We start from the raw sequence: 24,507 nt of genomic DNA on the forward strand, positions 1-24,507 counted from the left end.
AGTTTATTGATTTACAATTATTTTAAAGTTAACAAATTATTATAGTAATTCAATTAAAATATTAAGACTGGGTTTTTATACATACAGTAGATTAGTGCGTAGAAACCTAATCGCTAATAATAAAAAAGTGTTAATATCGGAATAAGTTCTACAACATGTGTATATATATATATATATATATATATGAAGAATCACTGCAATCTATAATGAATCATTCTCAAACAGTCTGACAGAGGCCTGATATGCTGATATTTTCAGACTGTCAAATCCACAACTCACTGATGTCACAGACCAGAAGCAAATCTTTTAAAAAGTGCAGCATCTGGTATAATACTACTTGGTTACAAGTCAAAGGTTCATTTGTTATGACCCATGGTTAAAAATACGAGCTCATTGTCTGGACCTGTTGCTCAGAAGGGAGTGTGAATGGCTTTGACATTGTTCTTCTAAAAGCTAACTATAGGAGGCCATTAAAATGCTCTATTAATGGGTCACTGTGGAGCTGTAGTGTTACCTGCTATGCCAAATATTCCTCCCGTCACAGATCACATTTTCATGTATATACCAAAACTAGCGTTACCTGATATACAGAATATCTTAAGCTTTTCACCTGTTTGCCTCATTCGCTTGCCACAAAACCCATTGCTGCTTCTACTGCTGGTAAGTCCCTGACTCGCTGCTTGTTTATGTTTGTCTGTGGGACTTAAAGCTGAAGTGTGTAATTTTTTAATGTTAAGCAGCTCTATCCTATCTTAATATGCAGAGACATGTATAAGTAAGCCATGTGTAGGCAGATTTCCCTCACTGTTGCTCTGTCAGACATTATTAAGCAGTCCAGCATGGCAACACTGACTAAGTCTATATGGGCAAAATATTCATCCACAACATAGACCATAAGTTGTAAATGTGTTTAGCATTCTGCAACAAATATTTTTCAGATTTGCAATGCTATTTTAAGTGGTAAAGTAAGCAGTATATATTAAAATCCCATGCATGGCTTTAGCAGGCATGTATAAATGATACTAACCGGGGCAGACCGTGCCTGAGCCCTTCTGAGCTCAACAGCGCCCAGCAACGTAAATCTGCGCTGAAAAGGGGAACTGCTGCGCACTCTAATTGAGAGCCATAGGGGCAGATTTGAGACTGCCCTGCTTATTTTTACGTTATGTTACGTGAACCTCGCTCCGCCAAGACAATATCAGTCCGCTTCAGCTATGTGTCTGCATCAGGTCACTAACTAGTTGGCATGTGTGTTTGTTCTACTTGGAGTAGTGGATCAAATTAACAAAGTATAAATTCTTTAGTTTATTACGTGCTCACATGAATAGCTTTTATATGGTTATATTGTGTTTTTATTATTATTATCCTGAGAATAGACAAATGATTGTCTTTCCTCACTCGAATTGCTCCACACCTTGTAACATCTTAAATCAACATTTGGAGGTGATAAATACTATATTAAAGCAATTATAATACAGCATTTTAAGCTGTTTTCCGAGCCTGTCAATCAACATTAGCGCGCCACCCACAGGATAACGCAAGGACTGCCAAAATTTTGTTTGTTCTTTGTTCAGAGACTAGAATATAAAGTTTACACAATGTTTTTTTCATATATTAGTGCTACGACCCAGAATCTACCCCACCTAAATTAACAGTCAGGAGCCACTACTGGGTGGGGCTATATGTTTGTTCAACCAATGGCAGTTGAGGAGTGTTTAGAAACTTAAATGTTAAAAAACAGTAAATGCTTCTGCAGTTTTGTTTGGTGGCACTAGTGGCAGAGAACTCACAACTACATCTTTAGCAATGCTGAAGAAAATCAACTCAAGCTGGCAAGCGGAAAGTTGTTTAAAAACCAAATGCTACTGAGCTTGTATTTTCAGATGACTCGTGTAAATAGTAAAACCAAAATTTAAACTCATCAGCCTGGTGCAAAAAGCTCCCATTTTTGACAAAATAATTCTTACAATTGTCTTATGTAAAAGCTTTTACATTTTCCAGTCAAGTTCTTTTCTCCAAATTTGCAACACCTGTAAAGCGTTTAGCATAACTCAAAATATTTAACATCTATCTGTATTACATACAACTTTTCCAGTAACCATCAAGTGCATCTGAAGGACAACTCCATAAATGATTCATAACTTCTGCTCAAAACCTGGTTTACATTAATACTGTTTTTGAAGAATGAGAAGGGAATATTTCCATACAATTATGCTATAATTTCTCATGCCAAAAGCTACTAAGTGAGGAACACTGAGAGCATTGGAAGAATCATTATTTTCATTGCAGACGTTCAGATCACATGCCAGCCTGCTTGCCCTTAAGAAGGGCAGTTCAAAGAGCGTTTCATACTTCATACCATAAAGACTACCCCTGAACAAGCAAACCAAACACTAGATACATGATACAACAAACTTTAAAGTGCTGTTAAATCAACAGTAGGGTCGCATTTCCTAATGCTGTGGTTTAATAAAACAGACCTCCCAGTTTGAACGATGAAATGTGGTTTTGTACCAAAGAATATGTGGCATTCAATATCCACATTATCACACTCCAATCATAATATAAATGCAATCATAACATAAATATGTGACAACCTGGAGGTTACTGCTGCAAAACCCAAACTTTATGCTTTATTTTTGGGGCTTTTTGTCTTTATATCATTAGAGAGTTTAGACAGATGTAAAAGAACTGGACTGGGAATAACATAATGCAGGTCAAATTCAAACCCACAACCACTTTCTGTGCACAAACCACTACGTCACAGCTCCAACAACTAAAACAAATTTTTACATAAGCCCATGCACACTTCTGCTGCTAGCATTAGCATGACTCTTGAAGATTGTGGGGTGTGTCACACACACTCACACAGTCATTGCTAATTGTTGCTATAGTTGACCCAGAGACAGGAAGTCTGTAATTTACTTACTGTCTGAATAAAACTCTTCGAAAGGCTTGGGAAAAACAACAAAACACTTTATCGTCATTACACAGGCCATTTGTTAGCACATTTCACAGCCCAATCTTGGATGCAATGTAACCAAAATGACTAAAACACCACTGTTGTCATGGTGTCTCCCCATCTGCAATGTAACAAGTCAATGTCAGATGAACATTTGCAGTTTCACTGCTCTGACATTATGCTCTCTCACTGTAATCTTCTAAGGATTATACTCTATTTAAACCATTCAGCCATTCCCAGAGGAACATTTTACTGCTTAAAATTTGCACTTTCAGTATTTAGGTCATGAACTTACTTAAGTTTGTGTTTACATGCACTTTTAAGTAAGCATGAAATGAGAATTTCTCTTTTCTAAATGCAAGTTATAAATCTTCTTGTAAACTATTTGTTTTGGCCTCAAATTTGAATCAAAATCTCAACCAGATCTACCAACTGTGTTCTCTCAGTTGACATATGTTGTATATCCAATCAATTTGTCCACTTAAACCCTGCCCCTTTCTTACATTTGACCTCAAGCTTGCATTTACATCTACATCCATTCAATCAACAATCGATTAATAGAACCACGTCTCTAATCCTATATTTCTTTCAATCATCCATTTCATTCAGACATGTCACATGAAAGAAAAACTGCCGCTACTTCCATTTTTGTCACAACAAAGAAATAATTCATCTTTTTAAAATATCATGCAAGCGTGTTAGTTTGACTGAAATTGTACCAATCCAGTTTTCAAAGCCAAACTTACAGACCTAGGATATGCAGTTGTAGCTTAGCTTCATCCAATGATATATGGCTTTATTGTTGTGAGCAAACTACTTTGAAAGACATTAAATGTGTATTTAGTCAATATTTGACTATACATTGCATTGTATACATACGGAGCTCAACTATGCAAAACATACTTACTAAATTACATATGTACTAAACTACCATTCTCAGATGTTTCTTTTAAATCTCCTTAGAACAGACACAATTGAGACAATAAAATAAGACTATAAAGCTGTTAAATGAATGGTCCTAACATAGATCTAGCAACTCATTTTAAAATGATTTGCCAAGAACTGTTCAAATTAAGACATCTGACTTTTGATTGCAGACACATCTAAAAACAGTTTGAGACACCATCAACATCTATTCTAAAACTCTCAAGAAAAAAAATAACTGAGGTTTATTCCTCAAGTTTGAAAGGAGACATTGTTTCTCTTATTACTGTCTAGTAGAAACACTTAAGGTATTAAAGGGACAGTTCACCCAAAAATGATTTATTCAACCTCAAGCCATCCTAGGTGTATATGACGTTCTTCTTTCAGACAAATACAATTGGAGTTATATAAAAAAATAAATATCCTGGCTCTTCCAAGTCTTATAATGGAGTGAATGGGGGTTGAGATTTTGAAGGCCAAAAAATGCATCCATCCATCATAAATAGTGCTCCACTCAGCTACAGGGGGTCAATAAGGGCCTTCTGAAATTAATCAATGCATTTGTGTAAGAAAAATATCCATAAGTACAACTTTATAAATCGTAATCAGATAGCTTTTGCTAACTGTCACACGTTCACGATAAAGTGGCGTTCCAGTGGATGACGTAGATGGATGCACTTTATTTTGCTTCAAAATCTCAACAGCCATTCACTGTCATTATAAGTCCAATTGTATTCGTCTGAAAGAAGAAAGACATACATAGGATGGCTTGCGGGTGAATAAATCTCATTTGTGATTTTTCGTTCTTATGTGGAAGAGAGAAAGCGAATGTGTGAGGGAGAGTCTTCAAGCGTATGTTCCTCAGTGGTACACTGCCAGAAAAACGGCTCCCTGACCACTTGGTCTGGCAAGCGGCCCTGAGGTCTGGAATCTGATGACTGTGCTCGACTAGACCTCATTGGTTTCTCTACAGTTCTGCAGATCCCACTCGTTCAGCATCAATATTAACCCCACTTCCCAGCTCTCAATCACCCAAACAATCTTCACAGAATCATAATTTGATCTTCTCTTTTTATTAGCTAGACATTTAGATCCAAATCAAGTCCAACAGGCTAATATAATGGCCACATGTGTCGACTAGAGTTGAATATAGATTAAAACCAGACCAGTGTAAAAGGAAAGAAGCATGTTAAAGCAGGTTTCACCAACAGCTTAGATCTTTAGTTTGAAAAAAAAAAACCTCTGAAAAAGTACAACTTCATGGACTTTGGTATGTTTACACATGCCGTTTTAATGGAGCTAGTTACATTGTTTTTGTGCTTGGTCGAGCTAGGTCTTCACATGTTTGTCCAAGTATACATGACAAAATGAGTCCTTTAATATTTGAAGCATCACCATGAGCAAAAACATTGAGGCCAGCTGTAGTCTCATTAACATGTAAACCTGTTTGAAACCACTAAGTTGCAATCCCATTGTTTGCCTGACTTAATACAATTTAAGTCAAACTATACTAGCAAGCCAGTCATATCCTAAGAATAGATCTGCTCTGTTGGTTGAAGTCAAACAGTTAGTTAGTTAAAGTTAGTTAAACAGGTCAGGTATAGGAACACGCTCTCCAATGATCCAAAGTGCAGTCCCAACATGACCTTTTCACTCCCTCAAATGTGGGAATGTGGTTTTCTATTGAAACACGGCAACCTCCTCAGCCTTCATCAACCTCATCTCCCGCCGCTGAATAAACTCATCTTGAATAAATTCATTTTCACTTTGACTGCACTATGAGGAAGCCGGACAGTGGCAAGAAATCAATCCAGAACACAGTATCCGGCACCCAGTGGATCTAAAGTAGCTTTTCTCAGTGTGTTGGTGGTCCAGGTTAGTCATGATGAGATTTTATTTTCCTGAATAAGTAGATTTTGTTAGCTTTCCCACATAAAGACCAGGTCAAAACCATTTTGTGCCAGTATCCAGAGCTCTTTAATTTGGTAAATAAGTCTTGGTATTCAAGATAAGAAATAATTTGTATATATTAAAACATGTTTAGAAAATTTACATTCACATGAAACCAACATGAATACAAATAGTATATTTCTAAGAACTGGTTTCCTTTTTTTTTTTTTTTTTTACCGTGGTGAATCGTTTACATCACTGACCCAAATTGGTATCTTTTATTATGAAACTATATACAACAAAGGGACCATGCACAAACTGACAGTGCAAGGCCTTTAGTTTGAAAATTGTGTATTCCTAGACAACACTACCCCTACGTACTGACCTAGACCCTATCATTATACTGAACGCCTTACATAGCAGATGACTTGGTGACTCCTGGCTGTCAACAAACCATTCCATTCTGCTAACCTCTGCATGCTCGAATAACAACACAAAATTACTACAACATCTAGCATGTATCTATCAAGATTCCAGACACCAACTGAGTATTGAAAGTACGGTTTTGGTGAGAATTCAGACTTTGTTTGAGAAAGGTAATCAGCATCCCTGGTTTATCTCCGTTATGAGCCAAGGATCTTGAGGAACCCCATAAATGTAGCGACAGCTGCACCACAGGACTATTGCACATGTCTTTAAATTAGGGTTGAAGGGAGTGTTTTCGAGAAAAATGTGCTAACAAAGTTTGGGGACTATAACTTTTACATGGTAATTTAGCATGGTTTGCCATAGGAATTCAACTAATGCTTCCAGAGATCACATCATGGATATTTGCAGTTAAATTATTGCAGTGTATTGGGTCATGTGTGTATTTAGGCATGAAAAAATTTAAATGTGGGAACATAAATGCATAAGTCTCATGGTTAAGACCAGGAAAATCATAATACACAGTCATTTCACTACAAAACTCTGCTGGAAAAACACCTTGAGATGTATCCAGGGTTTTAACCGGGTGAGATGATCTAGAAAGGTTATATATCACATTTTACAATAAATTAAATATATCCAGCAGGCTGAATATTTTTCAGGCTAATAATTATTTATATTAAAAGTGAAAGTGAAAAGTGAAAGTGACGTGACATACGGCCAAGTATGGTGACCCATACTCAGAATTCGTGCTCTGCATTTAACCCATCCGAAGTGCACACACACAGAGCAGTGAACACACACACACACACTGTGAACACACACCCGGAGCAGTGGGCAGCCATTTATGCTGCGGCGCCCGGGGAGCAGTTGGGGATTCGGTGCCTTGCTCAAGGGCACCTAAGTTGTGGTATTGAAGGTGGAGAGAGCACTGTACATGCACTCCCCCCACCTACAATTCCTGCCGGCCCGAGACTCGAACTCACAACCTTTCGATTGGGAGTCCGACTCTCTAACCATTAGGCCACGACTTCCCCAAATACTATAAGTTTTGATTACTATAAAATCAAATCAAAGTAATAATTTTGATGCTATAAAAATGCTATAATATTATTTTGTCTACATAAACTACAAAAAATAATATATATATATATATATATATATATATATATTTTTTTTATTATTAACATTAATTGAAATGTAGATGATGGCTCTAAGAGAAAGAGGACAAAGAAAGAATCTAAATGGAAAACAATATATTTCATTTAATTTCTCTTCTTATTTATTTATTTATTTTGTGTCTATTTTAGGGTCCCCCACCCCCAAAAAAGCCCACTTAATCCCTGGATGTATAATGCTTTGTGTTTATTTTCAGCCACTAGTGATATTTCTTGGCAAATGTCTACTTTAGAGACACAAAAGACAGTGACTAAGAGACAAAAACAAGACAATAACAGGCCACAAGGGAGAGTAACTCGAGCAGGAAAGATTCTCCCGGAGCTTCAACAAGGCCTGGCTGTGTCTGTAGTGTATTAAAATCCCCTGTGAATACAGCCAGGTGATTGGAGGATGACAAACCCAGCTAATGCTGAGTGATGTGGATGAAGGTAAGATGCTGTGCACAGTGTCTAGAGGATCAAAGGTGCACACACACTCATGCAAATTTACTTTCATGTACACACTCAGTCAATAGGATTTAAACTGGAGTCCTCCCTCCCTCCTTCTCCACTCTAATCGCAGTGTTGTGGTTTTCTCGCTGTGGCTCTGTGGTTGTTTTCTCCTCCCTCTCAGGAAACACACTGTCTCTCTCTCTCTCTTTGCTGTGTATATAAGTAAGCAGTGGGTAGGCTTTTCAGCAGACAGAGAAAAACTATGCTAGAGTACTGTAGATGCAGAGAGGTGTGTGTAGTGTATCGTCAGCCGTATGTGTCTGAGACAGCGGCGTGGGATCTACAGGTGAGTGACCTCTAATTACGGAGACTCAATATTTTATATATATACACACTTCGCATGACCCGGTTGACATCAGCACACTCTCAAACAAAGGGTTTGACAAAAGTAGGCACATTCCATCTTCTTATAGCATTGCTAAAAATGTTGTCTGTGTTGTTCTCAGTAAAGCATACTCTGTAATTCAGCGCTTTCTTTCCTGCTTTGTATCCAGAGTCAGACATCATTGAATGTTTTGAATGACTGTAGCCACATACTTTGAGTTAACTTGTTAAGCAATGTGATTAAAAAACTATTAACTATGACTTTTGCCTCAAACTCCTAATTATTAATAGTAAGGCAGTTGATAAGTTTAGGTATTGGGTAGGAATAGGGATGTAGAACATGCTAATACAGAATATGTGCTCTATAAGTGCTAAAAATCAGCCAATATGTTACATATAGGCATTCTAATAAGGAACTAGTTCATAGTGAGAATTGGTCCCTACACAGTACTAAAGTCTTACTGATTTTTTTTCTTTTAATCTTGTGTCTTGGAAACATAAAAAAGCTACCAAAAAGCAATATTTGCCCACTTTTGATAGTTGAGGCAAAGATGTTTACATGGCGTTTCGAAGACCTTTAAATATGAATGCACAATACTTGAGTATCAAATGTTTTATAAGCTGATATTAGAGGTTTTTAAATTTATCTTTATCAATATTAAATATTTAATCGTGCTCATTTTCTCTGCTTTTACATTTGTCATAATTTAATGCTTATTTAATGTAAATATCTCTAAACACTACATTTAAAATCACTGTAAAACGCAATCTTTACCAATCTCAAAAAGTAATTTTTTTATACTGTACATTATTCCTAAATTCCTAAAACTGTATAAACCGTACATTTTAATATAGTAAAATACATTTAATACAAAATAAATGAATGAATTTGTAAAGTTAGATATACATTTAATACAGTTTTTAAATAAAATTTGCATAGATCCGTATAGAGTTGTTATCGGTTATCTGTCAAAATGTGAAAATAATTATCAGCCAGTATTTTAATATTAATGCATACTGTATCACTAATAGTGTAAAGGGGATTTTCAACAGTGTTGTGACTATTTTGAATGGGAAAGTTTTAGGGCAAGACCTCTCCGCAAAGGAAATCAAATGAAAGAAAACCTAATTAGCTCATTCCAAATATATGTGTTCCTCAAAGGGTTTAATTTAAAGTTTACTGTCAGGAAATGTGCCGTGGCACCACTGAGGTCTTTGAACAGTGGCTCTGTAAATATTTTGAAGTGAGTTAATCAGAGGGAAGAGTTTACAGATGAGTTTACGTACTTCCGGATAAAAAGCTTCCGTTGGCTGGAGAAACCAACACGGTTGCCTCTAACGTCAATGTTTCCCAGGAGCCTATGATCACTATGTAGACCACTTGTGATTTATGGCAAAAATGTAGTATCATTATACCATTTCATTGTCAGCAGTACTCAGAGGCAGCTTTAGAAGTTGCTTATTGTGTCAGCAGTGCCCAAAATACGATTCTTTGATCCTGAAGAGATCACTTATTATCCTGACTACTTAAGAGAAAACAATCCTCCTCCATCAAACCAAAACACGCTTTCAGATTAACCTGACGTAGATCTCTGTTTGGGTTCCACTGTGATTAAGCTAATCTTTTTAAGGTTTTGTTTACCGTTCGAGCATTAAACGCAGCAATAAATAACCAAATTAGACCTCTTATCTGTGATCTAGGTGTGTGTGATATTTGGATTTAAATATCTTTGAAGAAAGATCAAATGGAAAATATCAGTAATGACAATGAAAGCTACGGATGTCAAAGAATGTTATCTTGTTTCATTTGACGCAAACAAATGATTAAACACTTGCCTCGCATCATCCTTACAGCCACTGATATTAAACCACACATCTTTTGAGGAGCCCTGAGGTTCCTTTATGGCGATTCCAGAAACCTCTCTGTCTCCTGTTGTAGATCTGGCTCAATCATATTTATGTTTCCAATTTGGAGCAAATTCACATTTGGATGGGACTGAATGAAGTCCCATCGAAATCCAAGCATCAGGTCGACTCCATGCCTTTTGTGGTTTCTCTGAAAAGGTTTCTGTAAAAGCCACTCTCACTGAGCCACATGCATCTTAATTATTGCCAGAGAGGGCTGAGGGTTTGAGGAAGCTCAAAGATAAATAAATCTGTCTGAAATACAGTTACAATCACTTCAATTCTTCAAGTGTTTTATTGACGGCTAAGCCAAAAGCTTCATGGAAAGTTTTATTCATTCCCCCACTTAAATTCCCTCGCATACTTAGGCATAATCACATGTGGGATCCTTCCTCTTCTACATATTTAACAACCTTTGTCACAAGCCACAATTAATGATTTATACATTATCAGTGTGTGAAGGTATTCCTTGCACAAATGCCATGAAGCTCGATGCAAAGCAGAGGTCTTATGCAGGAAGCGGTTTAATTCTTCCCCCTCATGGCACGGGCCTGGCGCCAGTCCTGGGGGAAAATGGAGGTACGGCGCTCTCAGCCAGGCTCTTTCCATTCAATAACACAACCACCACAGGGCTAAACAATTTGCCTTCATCCACAACATTCCACGCCATACCTCATTTTTCAACCTCTGATTTAGCTGATGACTGGCATTAATAACTTCGCAATACACGTGTTACTGCAATGCTTAATAGTAATTGGTTCCATGCCTTACTCTGAGAGAAACTGAGACTCTTGATTATCTGGTACTTAAGAACATCCTGTAATATTTTTAATGAACTTGGAGGCTGTTACTAAAACCACAATTTTAAATTTTTTCCCAATTCACAATGAAATAATGAAAGTCAGATGAGAGGTTTAGTATACTGTGCTTTGCTTTACCGTAGTCCTAAAAGTTTTTTCGACACTTGAGAGCATCTGACTTTATAAATCTACTAAAATTCATTTTGACACCAATGTTAGTTGTATTTGTTAGCAGATGCCAGTTGGTTATATCTAATGCAATGAAATTTATACCCTTTGTCTTGTCTTTTAATGTTCTACTATGCAGATAGGGCATCTGGCAAGGGCAGCTATGATTATGGCTATGTGGGCGCCACACTGGTGAGAGTATGTGGCTGGATTTGGCCATTACCCTAGTGGTTAACTGCTGGTTTGACTGATGACTGCAACCGCCAAAGTAACGTTTGACTCAGAATCAAACCAAGCTGAAGCAAAAAATGTTATGTTTATGCTTGACCTTTCCCTACCCTTCACAGTTAACTTGGCTTAAGACTTTGGACAAAGGGCCTCAGTTCCATCTTAAAGATAAACACCTGAGCCATTTTAGACATTATCTACTGTGCAAGTAGCAAAAATGTTTGTATTTCTTGGCTGTCTATACTGTTTTTTTTAATTTAGTTGCAAAGTTTTGCAAGCTAATTTCACTTTACAGTTAGTCATAATAGCTTTATTTCTTTGCACCACTGGACTTAGTATAAACTTAAAGGTTGCATGAACATGCATTTAAGACAGCACTTAAAGTCAACTTGAAAATAAAAACTGACACTGTCTTGGAAATGATTTTCATCTTGGTGGCACAGTCTACTGTTAATGAAATAGCTATTTAGGGATCGTTTTGATTTGATTCATACATTCAGGATTGGCTCAGTTCTGATATATACATTACAGCTACAGGTATGAAATCCAGTCAACTCTGGCATGAAATCCAGTACCAAGTCCACTCCACTCCCATCCTATTTTGTTTTGATTAATTGACCATCCTGTTTGACTCTGAATACACCACATGATTTAATTTGTTTACAAATGCCATTTCACATTAAGCTATCATTTAATTTAAGAGTTTGCTAAATCACTAGATCATGGTCAACAAGTTCATAGTTTCAAATCGTGCATGAACTGCTAAAATATCTACCTTGATCACAAATTGCACTGGATAAATCATGCAAATGTAAAACATACCAGTTACTGTGCAAACACTGTATAACTCTATGTGCTACTTACCTCTCTTCTTTTTTTTGTCCCTCACAGGATGATTGACAGTTGCCTGTGCTGAGTCACGTAGCAGAATGCCCGGTGTGCCCTGTGGGGCCTTGCAACACCACACTGTGCCCGTAGCCTGTGCCATCTTCTGTTCCTGGCTGTTGATCCTGGTAAATTCTGCCTTTTGCCAGAAACCTGCAAAGCTGCCTCTGGTGGGCCGCAAGCCTTTCCTGGCAGCCTGGAATGCTCCACTGGATATGTGTATGTTGAAGTACAATATCGATGTCAGCCTTGATCTTTTCCATATCAGTGGCAGTCCACGAGCCGTCCACACGGGCCAAAATGTCACAATCTTCTATGCCAACCGCCTGGGCTACTACCCTTTCTACAACGAGCAAGGGGTTCCCATCAATGGAGGCCTACCTCAGAACAGCAGCCTTGAAGCACATCTTCACAAAGCCCGAAAAGACATCGCACACTTCATCCCTTCGGAAGACTTTCGTGGCTTGGCTGTGATCGACTGGGAGTTCTGGCGGCCACAGTGGGATCGTAACTGGAACAAAAAGTACATTTACCGACAGCGTTCAAGCGAGCTGATTACACAGGCTTACCTTAATGTGACCGACAAACAGGTGCAAGAGCTGGCACGCTTGCGCTTTGAGAAGAGTGCCAAGGAGTTCATGCAGGGCACACTGAAGCTAGGCACACAAACTCGTCCGCATGGACTCTGGGGTTTTTATCTCTACCCTGACTGTCACAATTACAATGTACATGCACATGACTACAATGGCACATGCCCCCACCAAGAGAGCAAACGCAATGACCAGCTGTTTTGGTTGTGGAACAGCAGCACTGCCCTCTTTCCAGCCCTCGCTATACGCAAAGGCCAAATGGACAGCATTCACAACCTGCACTTCTCACAGAACAGGGTACTGGAGTCACTGCGACTGGCCTCCCTTACCTCATTGCCCTATGAGCTGCCTACATATGTATACACACGCTTGGGGTATAGAGATGAGGCCATGGCGTTTCTGACCCAGGTAGGAGCCTAAACTCAATCAGAAATTTTAATATAACAAGATATATTTCAAGATGTAAAATTTGACAATACAATTTTATCATACCGTCAAGAACAATCTCTGTTTGAATCTTCAGATTTTTATATGTTCAAAAACAAATGGGGATAATAACATTTATATAATTTTCTAACATTTCTGGACAGATTTGAGCATTTCTAAAGGGCCAATGTACTGCAGAGTTTAGCTCCAAACAGCTCCTTAACACTTTCTTGGAAGTTTCTAGTCCACACCTAGGCCTTGATTGGCTGGTTCAGGTGTGTTTAATTGGGGTTGAAGCTAAACTCTGCAGTACAGTGGTCCTCCAGGAAAAGGTTTGGACACCCTTTCTCTAAACATAAAGGCTATTACTCAAATGGAAGGCTGCATTCTCCGGAGGTCACATTTGCACACGTCATCAAGCCTGGTTTATTTCAGTTAAACGAGCATAACATTGAGCATATTACAACAATTTATGCTTAACTAAGAATAATGGTCAATTTATAACTAAAATAAGATCTTCTTTATGACGTATGCAGCCTACAAATGCAACCTCCAGAGGATGCAGCCTTCAGTTTCAGAAACGGCCATAAACTGAGTCTGAAATCAAGAGCTCCCTCTTGTGGTCCAACAGAACACACACTTTTAATAATTTTAGTTATACTATTAATGTTTAGGAAATTTTCATTGCAATGATGTTATATACATATATACATTCATTTCTTTATTCATTTTCATTTCACAGAAAGACTTGATACATACAATAGGAGAAAGCGCTGCTTTGGGTGCTGCAGGATTTGTCATTTGGGGGGATCTTAACCTCACTTCTTCAAGGGTGAGATTTTTAACACCATTTGATATACCTGAAATATCTCAAAACATTTGTTCACAAGTACCTTCTTCTACAATGACTCTTGTCTCATTAGTCAAGACTGCTGTGCTTATTAGTTAATAGTTTTTCAAGCTTTTCAAGAAAACCTTGCTTCCGGAGACCCACTGTCCTGTGGAGTTTAGCTCCAGATCTAATCAAACACATCTAAAACATCTAATCAAGGTGTTCATGATGACTTGAAAATTGCAGGCAGGTTTGTTGGAATAACAGTAAAATATACAGCAAATTTTTAAAGGTGATCCATTGTAATGTATTTATTTATTTAACTTTTTAATGCCATGCATCAAGGATGTTTTCATGGCAATCTCAGAATAAATTACACAAGATATACAATTAACAAAAATTGAAACAATTCATTTTGTGATTCTAGAAGTTACAAGAACCATATGTTTTTCAATAAAAACCCACTGGTTGAGAACCACTGTCTTAATGGGACCACCATATTTTGGGTTCTGTGTCAACAAAAAGTTTGAAAAACCCTGTTCTAGATATTTTCTGTAGCAGCGACACTTTAACACATGCAAAAGGTCACCAGATACAATGATTGCAATGCAGTGCGACATTTACATTGATTTCTGGCTCAATACAGAATACATTAATACATTTGCCAGCAGACTTTGCAAAAGTTTCCTGTAGTTTAATGCAACAATTTTAACTTACTGTAAATTCCTGTGTACCCTCAGCACAACTGTTCCAAAGTAAAGGCATTTCTGAACCATAGACTGGGTCAGTACATCACTAACGTTACCTGGGCAGCAGAAATCTGTAGCGACTTACTGTGTCAGTCCAATGGGCGATGTGTCCGTAGAGACCCACAGGCACCACACTACCTGCACCTGAGCCGCGGAAGCTATCGGATCCTGTCCAATCGAAATGGCACATTCACCGTGACCAGACAGCAATCTAAGAACGAGCAGCAGATGCTGGCCGACAAGTTCCGCTGTCACTGTTATCAGGGGTATGAAGGAGAGCGCTGTGATAGCATAGAGCCAGAGGAGACAGAGGAGGACAACATGATCAAAGAGGATGTGGAGAAGGAAAAGAAGAAACCAGAGGTCGACAATGATATACAGGATAGTGCTGTGCCTTTACAAAACACCCTCATCGTGACTGTTCTGCTCCTCTTGTTGAACTTCAGTTCTATTTAGAGGTGAAGTGTCTATTTTGTGCACCACTGACATCATCAGGGGGCTGTTTTATAAAACAAGTTTACCAAAGAAGACAAGCTTATTTCAGTTAGTCTGATTTACTTTGAACCAAATCAACTGACATTTAGTCAGACTAACTGAAATAAACCTGGCTTATTTGGTAAACTTGTTATATGAAACAGGCCTCAGGGAGAACTGCAAAAATAACAATTAATGTTTCCAAACTGGTTTTCCAAACAGTCCTCCATTGGTTGAATAAACAGATAGCCCCGCCCAAACTCACATCATTCGTTAAGACACTGTTGGCATATACAGTTGGCCAAATTCACAAACAGATAAATGTTTTTAAAATGCTACAGAGCCAAAGTTTACACTAGTTGTCAACCAAAATATTTTTTTTTGATAGATAGTAGCTTGAAAGCAAGTTGGTCAATGGCTGATAAATATATATGAGAATTTGATTTAGAGATACCAAATAGCTCATGCTGCAATTAATTTTTATTACAGCTGACAACTAAACTTAGCAACCTACAAAGCTTAATTACAGTTGTATTTTCTTCTATCTCAGATTAGAAAAATGATAAACTTCACCTTTAATGAAAAGCGGCTAAAGAGCCACTTTATGGCACATCATGACAAGTCAGGTTTTAATATTTGTGATTTTGCAATACTGAAAAAATGATAGCTGTTACAATGGTGCTGTATGCTAATGTAGATGAGATGCAAGCCTTGTTTGCACAAACTTCAGTCTAAATATTTTTTTAATAACTGTTCTGGATGCGTGCTTGATGATTGTTAACTTGCCACTGTTTTCAGACAGGAAAGGTTAAATCTATGCAGTCTGTTTTTACAAAGCACTGACACCAAGATGCTTCTCGTGATGTATATTAGCAAGTTTATCACGTACAACAATACTTGCTATCAGAGCTCTTTAAATAAGGGAGCGCTGGGTATGCAAAACTTACCTAAATGAGGTAAGATCCACATATTATATAAATATGTCTTGCTTTATAATCTAAACTGACCAAATGTTATATTTTTCAAAATTGCTCCATACCAAATAGCTAAACTTAAAATAATTCTATAGCAATTCATCATTATTTGAAGTTAATTGTGCTAGTGGGTAAAAATAATCCTTAGCCTAATGGTTAAAATCATAATAAAATAAAATGTGCTTCAATTTATAATATAGTATACAAAAAACTTGTTCAGATGTTACTGTTCTCATTTTATTGAATTGTATAAAACAGTACAAATGCCAACATGTAGTTATACCATTACATGAAACAATCAATCTTTATATCTTTCATCATATTTTAAGCTTTTATCAATATTGCACACTAGAATAAATCATTGTACTCATCATATTAATGATGAGAAAACTCAGTGGACACAAACAGAGTTGAAGCTAGTTGAATTTCGTTAAAGTACAAAGTCTCATTTTGTTGTTTTGTCCCCCAAATTCCTGAAATGTGTGTTAAACCAAAGATTATGAAGATGTATGTTTACACATGTAAGTCTGCATTTGCTAAACCACAGAATGCTGTGGTGTGTGAAAACTCATTATGATTGTACGTTAAACTGTATTTTTTTGCTCTTGTTTGAATGAAGCCAGAATGATTGATACTCAATACAAAGAAAAGTATTATGCCTCAACACCTTTCAGTACTCTGAATACTTTTAATTAGCAAAATCTACAAACTGTAATAGAGGTCGACAGATTGTCCCGTTTCAGACTGAAGGATAATCAGACCATGTTTTATCAATATTTTCTGACCCGTTTTGTCTGTACAGTTTTCTAAAATGCTGCATTTTGTTACATGTAGACTGTAGTTTGTATGAGGCACTATTATCAGAGCCTTCATTATTGGTCAGTGTCTTTTTATTTTATTTTTTATTTTTACCTCAGTGCTAAAGTTCTCTGAAATATATTTCCACATAGTTATTTTTTATTCATCTCAAAATCAATCATTTATGCAATATGTAATTCATTACTTGATTTTTTTTTTTAAAATATACATTGAGCAATACCATTAATCAAATACTCGACGAAGACAAATGTTGCTTGAGTCTTGATGCACTGCAAATAAAGGATTGTAACCTGGTCTTGATTCTCATTGTAAAAATCTTGGAATGCATTACAGATGAAGGAAAAAAAAAACAATTACGCAAATCCTTTGTATCTATCCAGATTTCTTCAACAATTTGTTATACAATTTGATCTGATCTTCAACTAAGCCCCCTGTACATCAAATTCCAAACAAAGTATGCCTACATTTTAATGTCTTTATGAAACATGACATTTATGTAAACATTCACAGTGCATGGGGTAAAATGTATGTGACTTAATAAATTGTAGAGCTTCCCTATTTGGGTCATCATCTGATCACATTATACCAAACTTCTGTTGAGCTTCAACTGGCAGATGGCATTATATTTTCCTGCAAAATGTCTTAATAACCTTGGGGATTCATTTCACCATTGATAATAACAAGCTGTCCAGGCCCTGAGGCAGCAAAGTGAAAGTGACGTGACATACAGCCAAGTATGGTGACCCATACTAAGAATTTGTGCTCTGCCTTTAACCCATCCAAAGTGCACACACACAGAGTCAAACTCTCTAACCACTAGGCCACAACTTCCCCACAAGCAGCCCCAATGCCCCCTCCACCATATTTTACATTACAGTAGAGGCTGAGGTTTTGACACAAAAATACAGGTACACTTAAATACAAAAAGTAAACAAAACAAAAAAATCTAAACCAAACACAATCTTCTACTGTCTGTACAATAACCTTGAGTCTCGAAGAGGTCTTTGGCATTCACCAGTTTGAATAAGATAATGATCCACACATAAAAGTGAGATTTTGATAATTCTTGCATTCCAAAAGTACAAAATGACTGTACAAAATGAAACAACAACAACAAACTTTTGGTATATCATTAAATATAAAGTTGATATATTTTTAGGAATAGTATATATAGTTTAGGAAATGGGTTTTAAAAGTAACCAGAGAACATCATTTCTAACTACACTAATGCTTTTCCAGTTACATGATACAACAAGCACAGTCTTGTGTTTTTAAACATTGACCTCTGCTAATATTTAACAGGAACCTGAGCAAGCTACATTTGATTTTTGCTAGAGGGGAAACCCATTTGGCTCGGTAAGATATTCATTATTTCTAAATCTCAAACTAACTAAGAATGAATTTTAATTATAAAGACATCTCCTAGCTCCATATATTTCTGATGAATTATAAGAAAGCTCGAGACAAACCACCATACAAGAATGTTTTAAAAAGGAATACCATTTTTCTAGCAAAGATAATGTGAATACTTCAGGGTTTATTTCTGCAATGTTGTATTTTATTGTGTCAAAACAATCTTATAAGATACTGCTGCACAAATGTTTTACTTATTTTAAAACATTATAATTTTTGATCTCAATCATTGTACGCAGATGGGAGACCAAAGGAAACAAAGGTTACCATTTTACACCTTTCTCTTTTTTACATTTGGGCATCTTATCACATCACTGTCTCCTCCACCAACAGTAGTTCCTCTCTTCCATAGACCTTTTGTGCTGTTATGGAATGCTCCTATTTCTAAATGCCAACAACTGAAGGTCCCTCTAGATTTATCGCTGTTCCAGGCGGTCACCACACCTGCCAGGGAACGCAATCAATCCCTGACTCTGTTCTACAAAAATCGAATTGGCCTTTACCCCTATGTGGACCTCCACTCCTTGAAAGAGTATAATGGTGGCATTCCGCAGAGGGGCAACTTGTCTGCTAGTTTGGATAAAGCTAAGGAAGAGTTTACCCAGTACATTCTGGACTCAACCACTGGTCTCGCTGTCATGGATTGGGAAGAGTGGCTTCCAATGTTTGACCAGAATTTTGACGACAAGGAGATCTACAAAGAACTGTCCATCAACTTTACCCTCCAGCAGAATTCTTCCCTTGACCCGCAACAGGCATTAAGCGAAGCCAGACTACAATTCCAGCATGAAGCCAGACGTTTCATGGAAGAAACTCTGAAAATGGGAATCGATCTTCGACCTCTGCATCTGTGGGGCTACTACTTGTTCCCAGACTGCTTTAACTATGACTTTGATGAGTCAAACTATACAGGTACTTGCTCAGAGCACACAAAACAGTTGAACAATGAGCTACTCTGGTTGTGGGAGGTTAGCACTGCCCTTTGCCCATCAGCATATCTGCCAGTTTCTGTGAGTGGAAGCAGGAGCGCAGCACTATTTGTTCGTCACCAGGTGCATGAGGCAACAAGAGTGGCAGCCCTGCCAAAACGTCACCACACTGCACCAGTTTACGTCTACCTACGGCCTCTCTTAAGAGACCAAAAGGAGCTTTACATGAATGAGGTACAGTATGGAGACTACTGGCTGTTATTGACCACGGCAAAACATATCTACTATGGTACAACCAAAATATGGAAAAATATAGTCTAGGCCAGGAGTATGCAAGCTTATGCTTGGAGGGTCAACATCTTGAAGTTCAGCTCCAAATTTTACAGTAAGTCGGAAGACCTTAGGCTTGTTTGAGATTTGCTACATTTGCGAAGAACCTATAATGAGTGATCACCGCAAAATGCATGCCAATTAGAAATGTGTCAGAGGGCAGTCTGCTTTGCTGTGATGCCATGCCGACATATGCCAAAACTCTCTTGCAACAGCAATCTGGCCATAAAGTTGCGTTGACCAAAAGCAAGATGGGCAACTACTTGCTGACGACAGCTTAATGCTCATTGGTTTAAACGACCATGATTTTGCATTCTCTTCTAAAATGTTTGCTTTTTATATCTGATGTGTTTAAAATATCATATAATTATGTTTAAATTATATGTGAATATTCCCAAACACTATGACTATGATTGCACTATGTGCAATCTCTCTGAGATATGCGATTGCTGTCATATTTATAAAAAAAATATTCTAAAATACATGTTTTTATTAAAGTAAAAATGGATGATAAATACTGTACGCATTTCAGATGGAATTAATTAGCAAGTAGTTTGATCGTCTTTTTCATCATATTTATTTTCATATTTTATTTTTAAAAACAACAGAAATTATATTATATCATATAGCTATATAATGCAATATCCACCTTTGATCTAATAGATATCAGTTCCGCTTCGAGAGGTCAGAACTGTCTGCCTTGACTGCACTTATTTCCCTCCTACCCTCACTAGAAGCTGTCTACTCTTGCTTATATTTCAGGCAAGGCTAGGCTCATCTCAAACAAGCCTGTTGATTAATTGTTTTAGGTGTGTTTAAATGGGGAAACTACAATAACTTGTGTGGCCCTCCAGCAGTTGTGTAAGAAACTCCTGTTTCAAGGCCTGAAGTGGTTGTCAGAGAAAGGAGATATCCAGAATGTGCAGTGTTGAGGGTACTCTAGAAAACCACAGGTCTTGGCCATATAGGTTTCTTTTTTTCTTTTTTTTTTTAAACAGGGACAGCGTACAATAAACATTAACCTCAAAGGGAGAGATGCATAGTACCGGGTTTTAGCTCAAGAGCTAATTTTCACCCGTAGTCCCTGGGCAAGCTGATGTTAAGCTACAATATATAAAACATACATGAGTAATAAGATTTACACTTGCCAAAAAAATAAAAATAAAATAAAAATTGTACAAAAGTTCACTGTACTGAAAAAGTGGGCATACATTCTGGCCTCTTCTGCAAATCACTGTCTTTGTCAACAATCTTTAGACTGCATATTTCTATATTTAAGCCTGCGAGAGAATAGAACTCAGGCATGCTCTAAAAGTAAAAGGAAAATACATGAAAAAGGTTATTAAATAATATTCTAATTAAGTCGTTCACACCTTTCATATACTTAGACCTTAGAACATACACTTACACACATACACATATCTGGTCACATGTGGGGACAAATTTGATTTGATAAAAGCCATTTCTTTGCTTGGCGTGTGAAGGTGTAAAAATCTGTGCTTTTTTTTTAGCTCTGTAGGCAACATATTCCACTGACGAGCGGCCACACAAGAAAAAGCAGAGTTTCCAAATATTGTCCTGCGTTTAGGGATCCTGCATTCACCTCGCACTGTAGATCTTGTGGCTCGAGCTGTTGTTTCAGAGCCCAAAGATATGAATTATTTTAGTGGAGGAGCAGGGTTGTCATGAAGGATCTTATACATCAAACACAGATTTGGTGTGAATTATCAGATTTTCAAAGCTGAGAAACTGGTATTTTACAAGAATATGACAGTGATGGAATCGTCTGCTTTTCTTATCGTGAATCTTTAGAGCGCTTTTATATAATGACTCAAGTGGCTTGAGGGCAGTTTTAGTAGCCTGTGACCAACTTGTCATACAATATCGAAACTGAGGAACAATCATTGCATTTAGATAGGCCCCTGAGGCCTCGATTGTAAAGGAATTTCGAATGTATCTGAACTGTGCCATATTAATTTTTATTGTATTTGTTAACTTTTTTATATGCTTTTTAAAGCCTAAATTTGGTTCCAATATGACACCTAAATATTTTACCTGTTCTTGATTTGAAATGATTTGTCCATCAATCAAAATATTAGGGTAAATTTGTTTCTTGCAGTAATATGCTGTCTGTTTTTCTATAGATTGATTTGGTAAGCAGTATCGGTGAGAGTGCAGCCCTGGGAGCTTCAGGGGCTGTGCTATGGGGAGCTAGTGCTGATTACAAAGACAAGGTAGTTTAGAAAGAAAATCATGTTTTAGGGAGAGACATGACATAAGCATGTAAAAATTACAATAATTTTAATGTTTCTCTTTCCTTTCAGACCTCATGTGAAGCCTTGTCTGCATACCTGTCTGATACCTTAAACCCTTACATTGCCAATGTCAGCACTGCGGCCCAGCTCTGTAGCAAAAGTCTCTGTCAAGGCAATGGACGCTGTGTCCGCAAAAACTACAACTCAGACGATTACCTCCACATTAGTTCGGAAAGCCACCAAATCATTAGGAAAGATGGGAAATATGTGGTCACGGGGACACCCTCTCCAAATGATCTCACTTACTGGAAAAACAAATTCACTTGTCAGTGCTATGAAGACAGGAAGTGCACCGCTACAATACCTGCTTTCTAACAGAAAATGTTGTTGAGCAAGTAGACAAATGTATTGTTTTTCGAGAGGGTAATTCATTTTACATCACTAAAAAGTGAGTTTATTTTTACACTGATGATATATACAGAGCACATGAAATTGTCTACAGTCTAATAAAATGTTTACTTATGTAACATAACTGTCAAACACAACACGTCATTATTTTAATTAACTTTTGTTGTATTAAAAATTAAACAAACACATGCATGTTGGAGTCATAATGATTCAAAGGTAAAAAAGAAAAGAAAAAGAAAAAAAAAAGTAATATTTGAGAATCAGGATTAAATTTATCGAACTTTCTTTTCTTGGCACATTTTTGTTTCTTCTGAGTGTTATCCTGGGGATCACACAAACATATTCCCAAACATGTACAGTGGAGACAGCCCTTCAGGGAGAGATTTAACCACGAGGTTGCAGGTTTCAACCACTAGGAGTCGCTGTCTCTGCATCACATTCACACTTGATGAGAGCCACAGTCCTACAGTACACCTTCTACTATATAAACCCAGCAGTGCAAATACTGAATCTGCAAGCTAAGATGTCCTATTCTAGCTCATATCATTACGAACAATACAATGTACTCAACTATCCTACACAATGTTTTAGTTTTAAAAACGTTTTGTTTGAGGACGTTTAGTTTGTCGAACACTGACCTCTTCTCAATATAACTTAGTAATAAAGGATGTTTCCAGTCAATATATACATATAAAAACATTTATAATCGAATGGAGAGCCCCATTCCATCTAAAATCTACTTACCATGCCGATAGAAATCCTTTTATATGTCGATAAAAAATAAATTTTTACCAACATTTTAACACATTTTGTGTTTATTTTCAACGGGCATTCACCACACGCAGGTTTGATGACGCACTTGAGTAAAATCGAAAGCTGATTCGCTTAAAAGTTCACCTTTGAAAATGATTGGTCATTGATACGGAAAGACGTAATTTTTTTGTTTAACTTTTTTTTTTAATTAAAATGTTTAGTTTTTATTTAAGAAACTTTATATAATAATGTTTAAGTTATGAATATTCACAATTTTCACAATATTTAAAAAAACGATATTTATAACATTAAAAAAATAGCCTATGCATAACAGATACAATCTCTTATTTTGTTACATATAATTGACTGTAGATGGCAGTGTTGTTACGTCACAGCACTACAGCTAGTCCACTCATATTAATCTTAATTTATATATATATATATATATATATATATATATATATATATATATATATATATATATATATATATATATATATATATATATATATATATATATATATATATATATATACAGTACAGACCAAGCGTTTGGACACACCTTCTCATTCAAAGAGTTTTCTTTATTTTCATGACTATGAAAATTGTAGAGTCACACTGAAGGCATCAAGGGCTATTTGACCAAGAAGGAGAGTGATGGGGTGCTGGGCCAGATGACCTGGCCTCCACAGTCACCGGACCTGAACCCAATCGAGATGGTTTAGGGGTGAGCTGGACCGCAGACAGAAGGCAAAAGGGCCAACAAGTGCTAAGCATCTCTCGGGGAACTCCTTCAAGACTGTTGGAAGACCATTTCAGGTGACTACCTCTTGAAGCTCATCAAGAGAATGCCAAGAGTGTGCAAAGCAGTAATCAAAGCAAAAGGTGGCTACTTTGAAGAACCTAGAATATGACATATTTTCAGTTGTTTCACACTGCTTTGTTCCATTTTATTCCATATATAATTCCACATGTGTTAATTCATAGTTTTGATGCCTTCAGTGTGAATCTACAATTTTCATAGTCATGAAAATAAAGAAAACTTTTTGAATGAGAAGGTGTGTCCAAACTTTTGGTCTGTACTGTATATATATATATATATATATATATATATATATATACACATATATATTTATTGATTATGTATTTTTATTTTGAATCTGAGCTAACCCAAAGATTACTAAATTGTATTTTACAGAACAAACAAGTCCATTCCTCAAATTTCTGGGCTAGTAAAAAATCCTCACCAAAAATGCTTCTTTAATGTGTGTGGCATACAGTAAGACCTGAGGTATGTTTTCAGCTGAAACTGCAACATCTACATGATCAACAAAAGACCCTGCAGTGACCGCCTGTGACAGGCATAGTGTTCT

At 36.9% G+C, this 24,507-nt stretch overlaps 2 protein-coding genes across 2 annotated transcripts; both read left to right on the forward strand.

Moving 5' to 3' along the window:
* The first annotated feature begins 7,998 nt into the window (after positions 1-7,998).
* LOC132125258 (hyaluronidase-4-like) lies at positions 7,999-16,083 on the forward strand. The gene is made up of 4 exons (XM_059536571.1): positions 7,999-8,158; positions 12,189-13,180; positions 13,941-14,030; positions 14,771-16,083. The coding sequence occupies exons 2-4, from the start codon at positions 12,227-12,229 to the stop codon at positions 15,233-15,235; spliced, it is 1,509 nt and encodes a 502-aa protein (XP_059392554.1). The 5' UTR covers positions 7,999-8,158; positions 12,189-12,226; the 3' UTR covers positions 15,236-16,083.
* Positions 16,084-18,334: 2,251 nt separating this feature from the next.
* spam1 (sperm adhesion molecule 1) lies at positions 18,335-22,353 on the forward strand. The gene is made up of 4 exons (XM_059536090.1): positions 18,335-18,402; positions 18,699-19,622; positions 21,863-21,952; positions 22,043-22,353. The coding sequence occupies exons 2-4, from the start codon at positions 18,699-18,701 to the stop codon at positions 22,346-22,348; spliced, it is 1,320 nt and encodes a 439-aa protein (XP_059392073.1). The 5' UTR covers positions 18,335-18,402; the 3' UTR covers positions 22,349-22,353.
* Positions 22,354-24,507: the final 2,154 nt, after the last annotated feature.

Source organism: Carassius carassius, chromosome 43, assembly GCF_963082965.1.
Source record: "Carassius carassius chromosome 43, fCarCar2.1, whole genome shotgun sequence".
Lineage (NCBI taxonomy): Eukaryota > Metazoa > Chordata > Actinopteri > Cypriniformes > Cyprinidae > Carassius > Carassius carassius.

Coding starts and splice junctions, on each gene's coding strand:
- LOC132125258 (XM_059536571.1), top strand. CDS start 12,227: ATGCCCGGTGTGCCCTGTGGGGCCTTGCAACACCACACTGTGCCCGTA. Junction 13,181..13,940: donor CCATGGCGTTTCTGACCCAG/GTAGGAGCCTAA, acceptor TTCATTTCACAG/AAAGACTTGATACATACAAT. Junction 14,031..14,770: donor TTAACCTCACTTCTTCAAGG/GTGAGATTTTTA, acceptor GTGTACCCTCAG/CACAACTGTTCCAAAGTAAA.
- spam1 (XM_059536090.1), top strand. CDS start 18,699: ATGGGAGACCAAAGGAAACAAAGGTTACCATTTTACACCTTTCTCTTT. Junction 19,623..21,862: donor AGGAGCTTTACATGAATGAG/GTACAGTATGGA, acceptor GTTTTTCTATAG/ATTGATTTGGTAAGCAGTAT. Junction 21,953..22,042: donor GTGCTGATTACAAAGACAAG/GTAGTTTAGAAA, acceptor CTTTCCTTTCAG/ACCTCATGTGAAGCCTTGTC.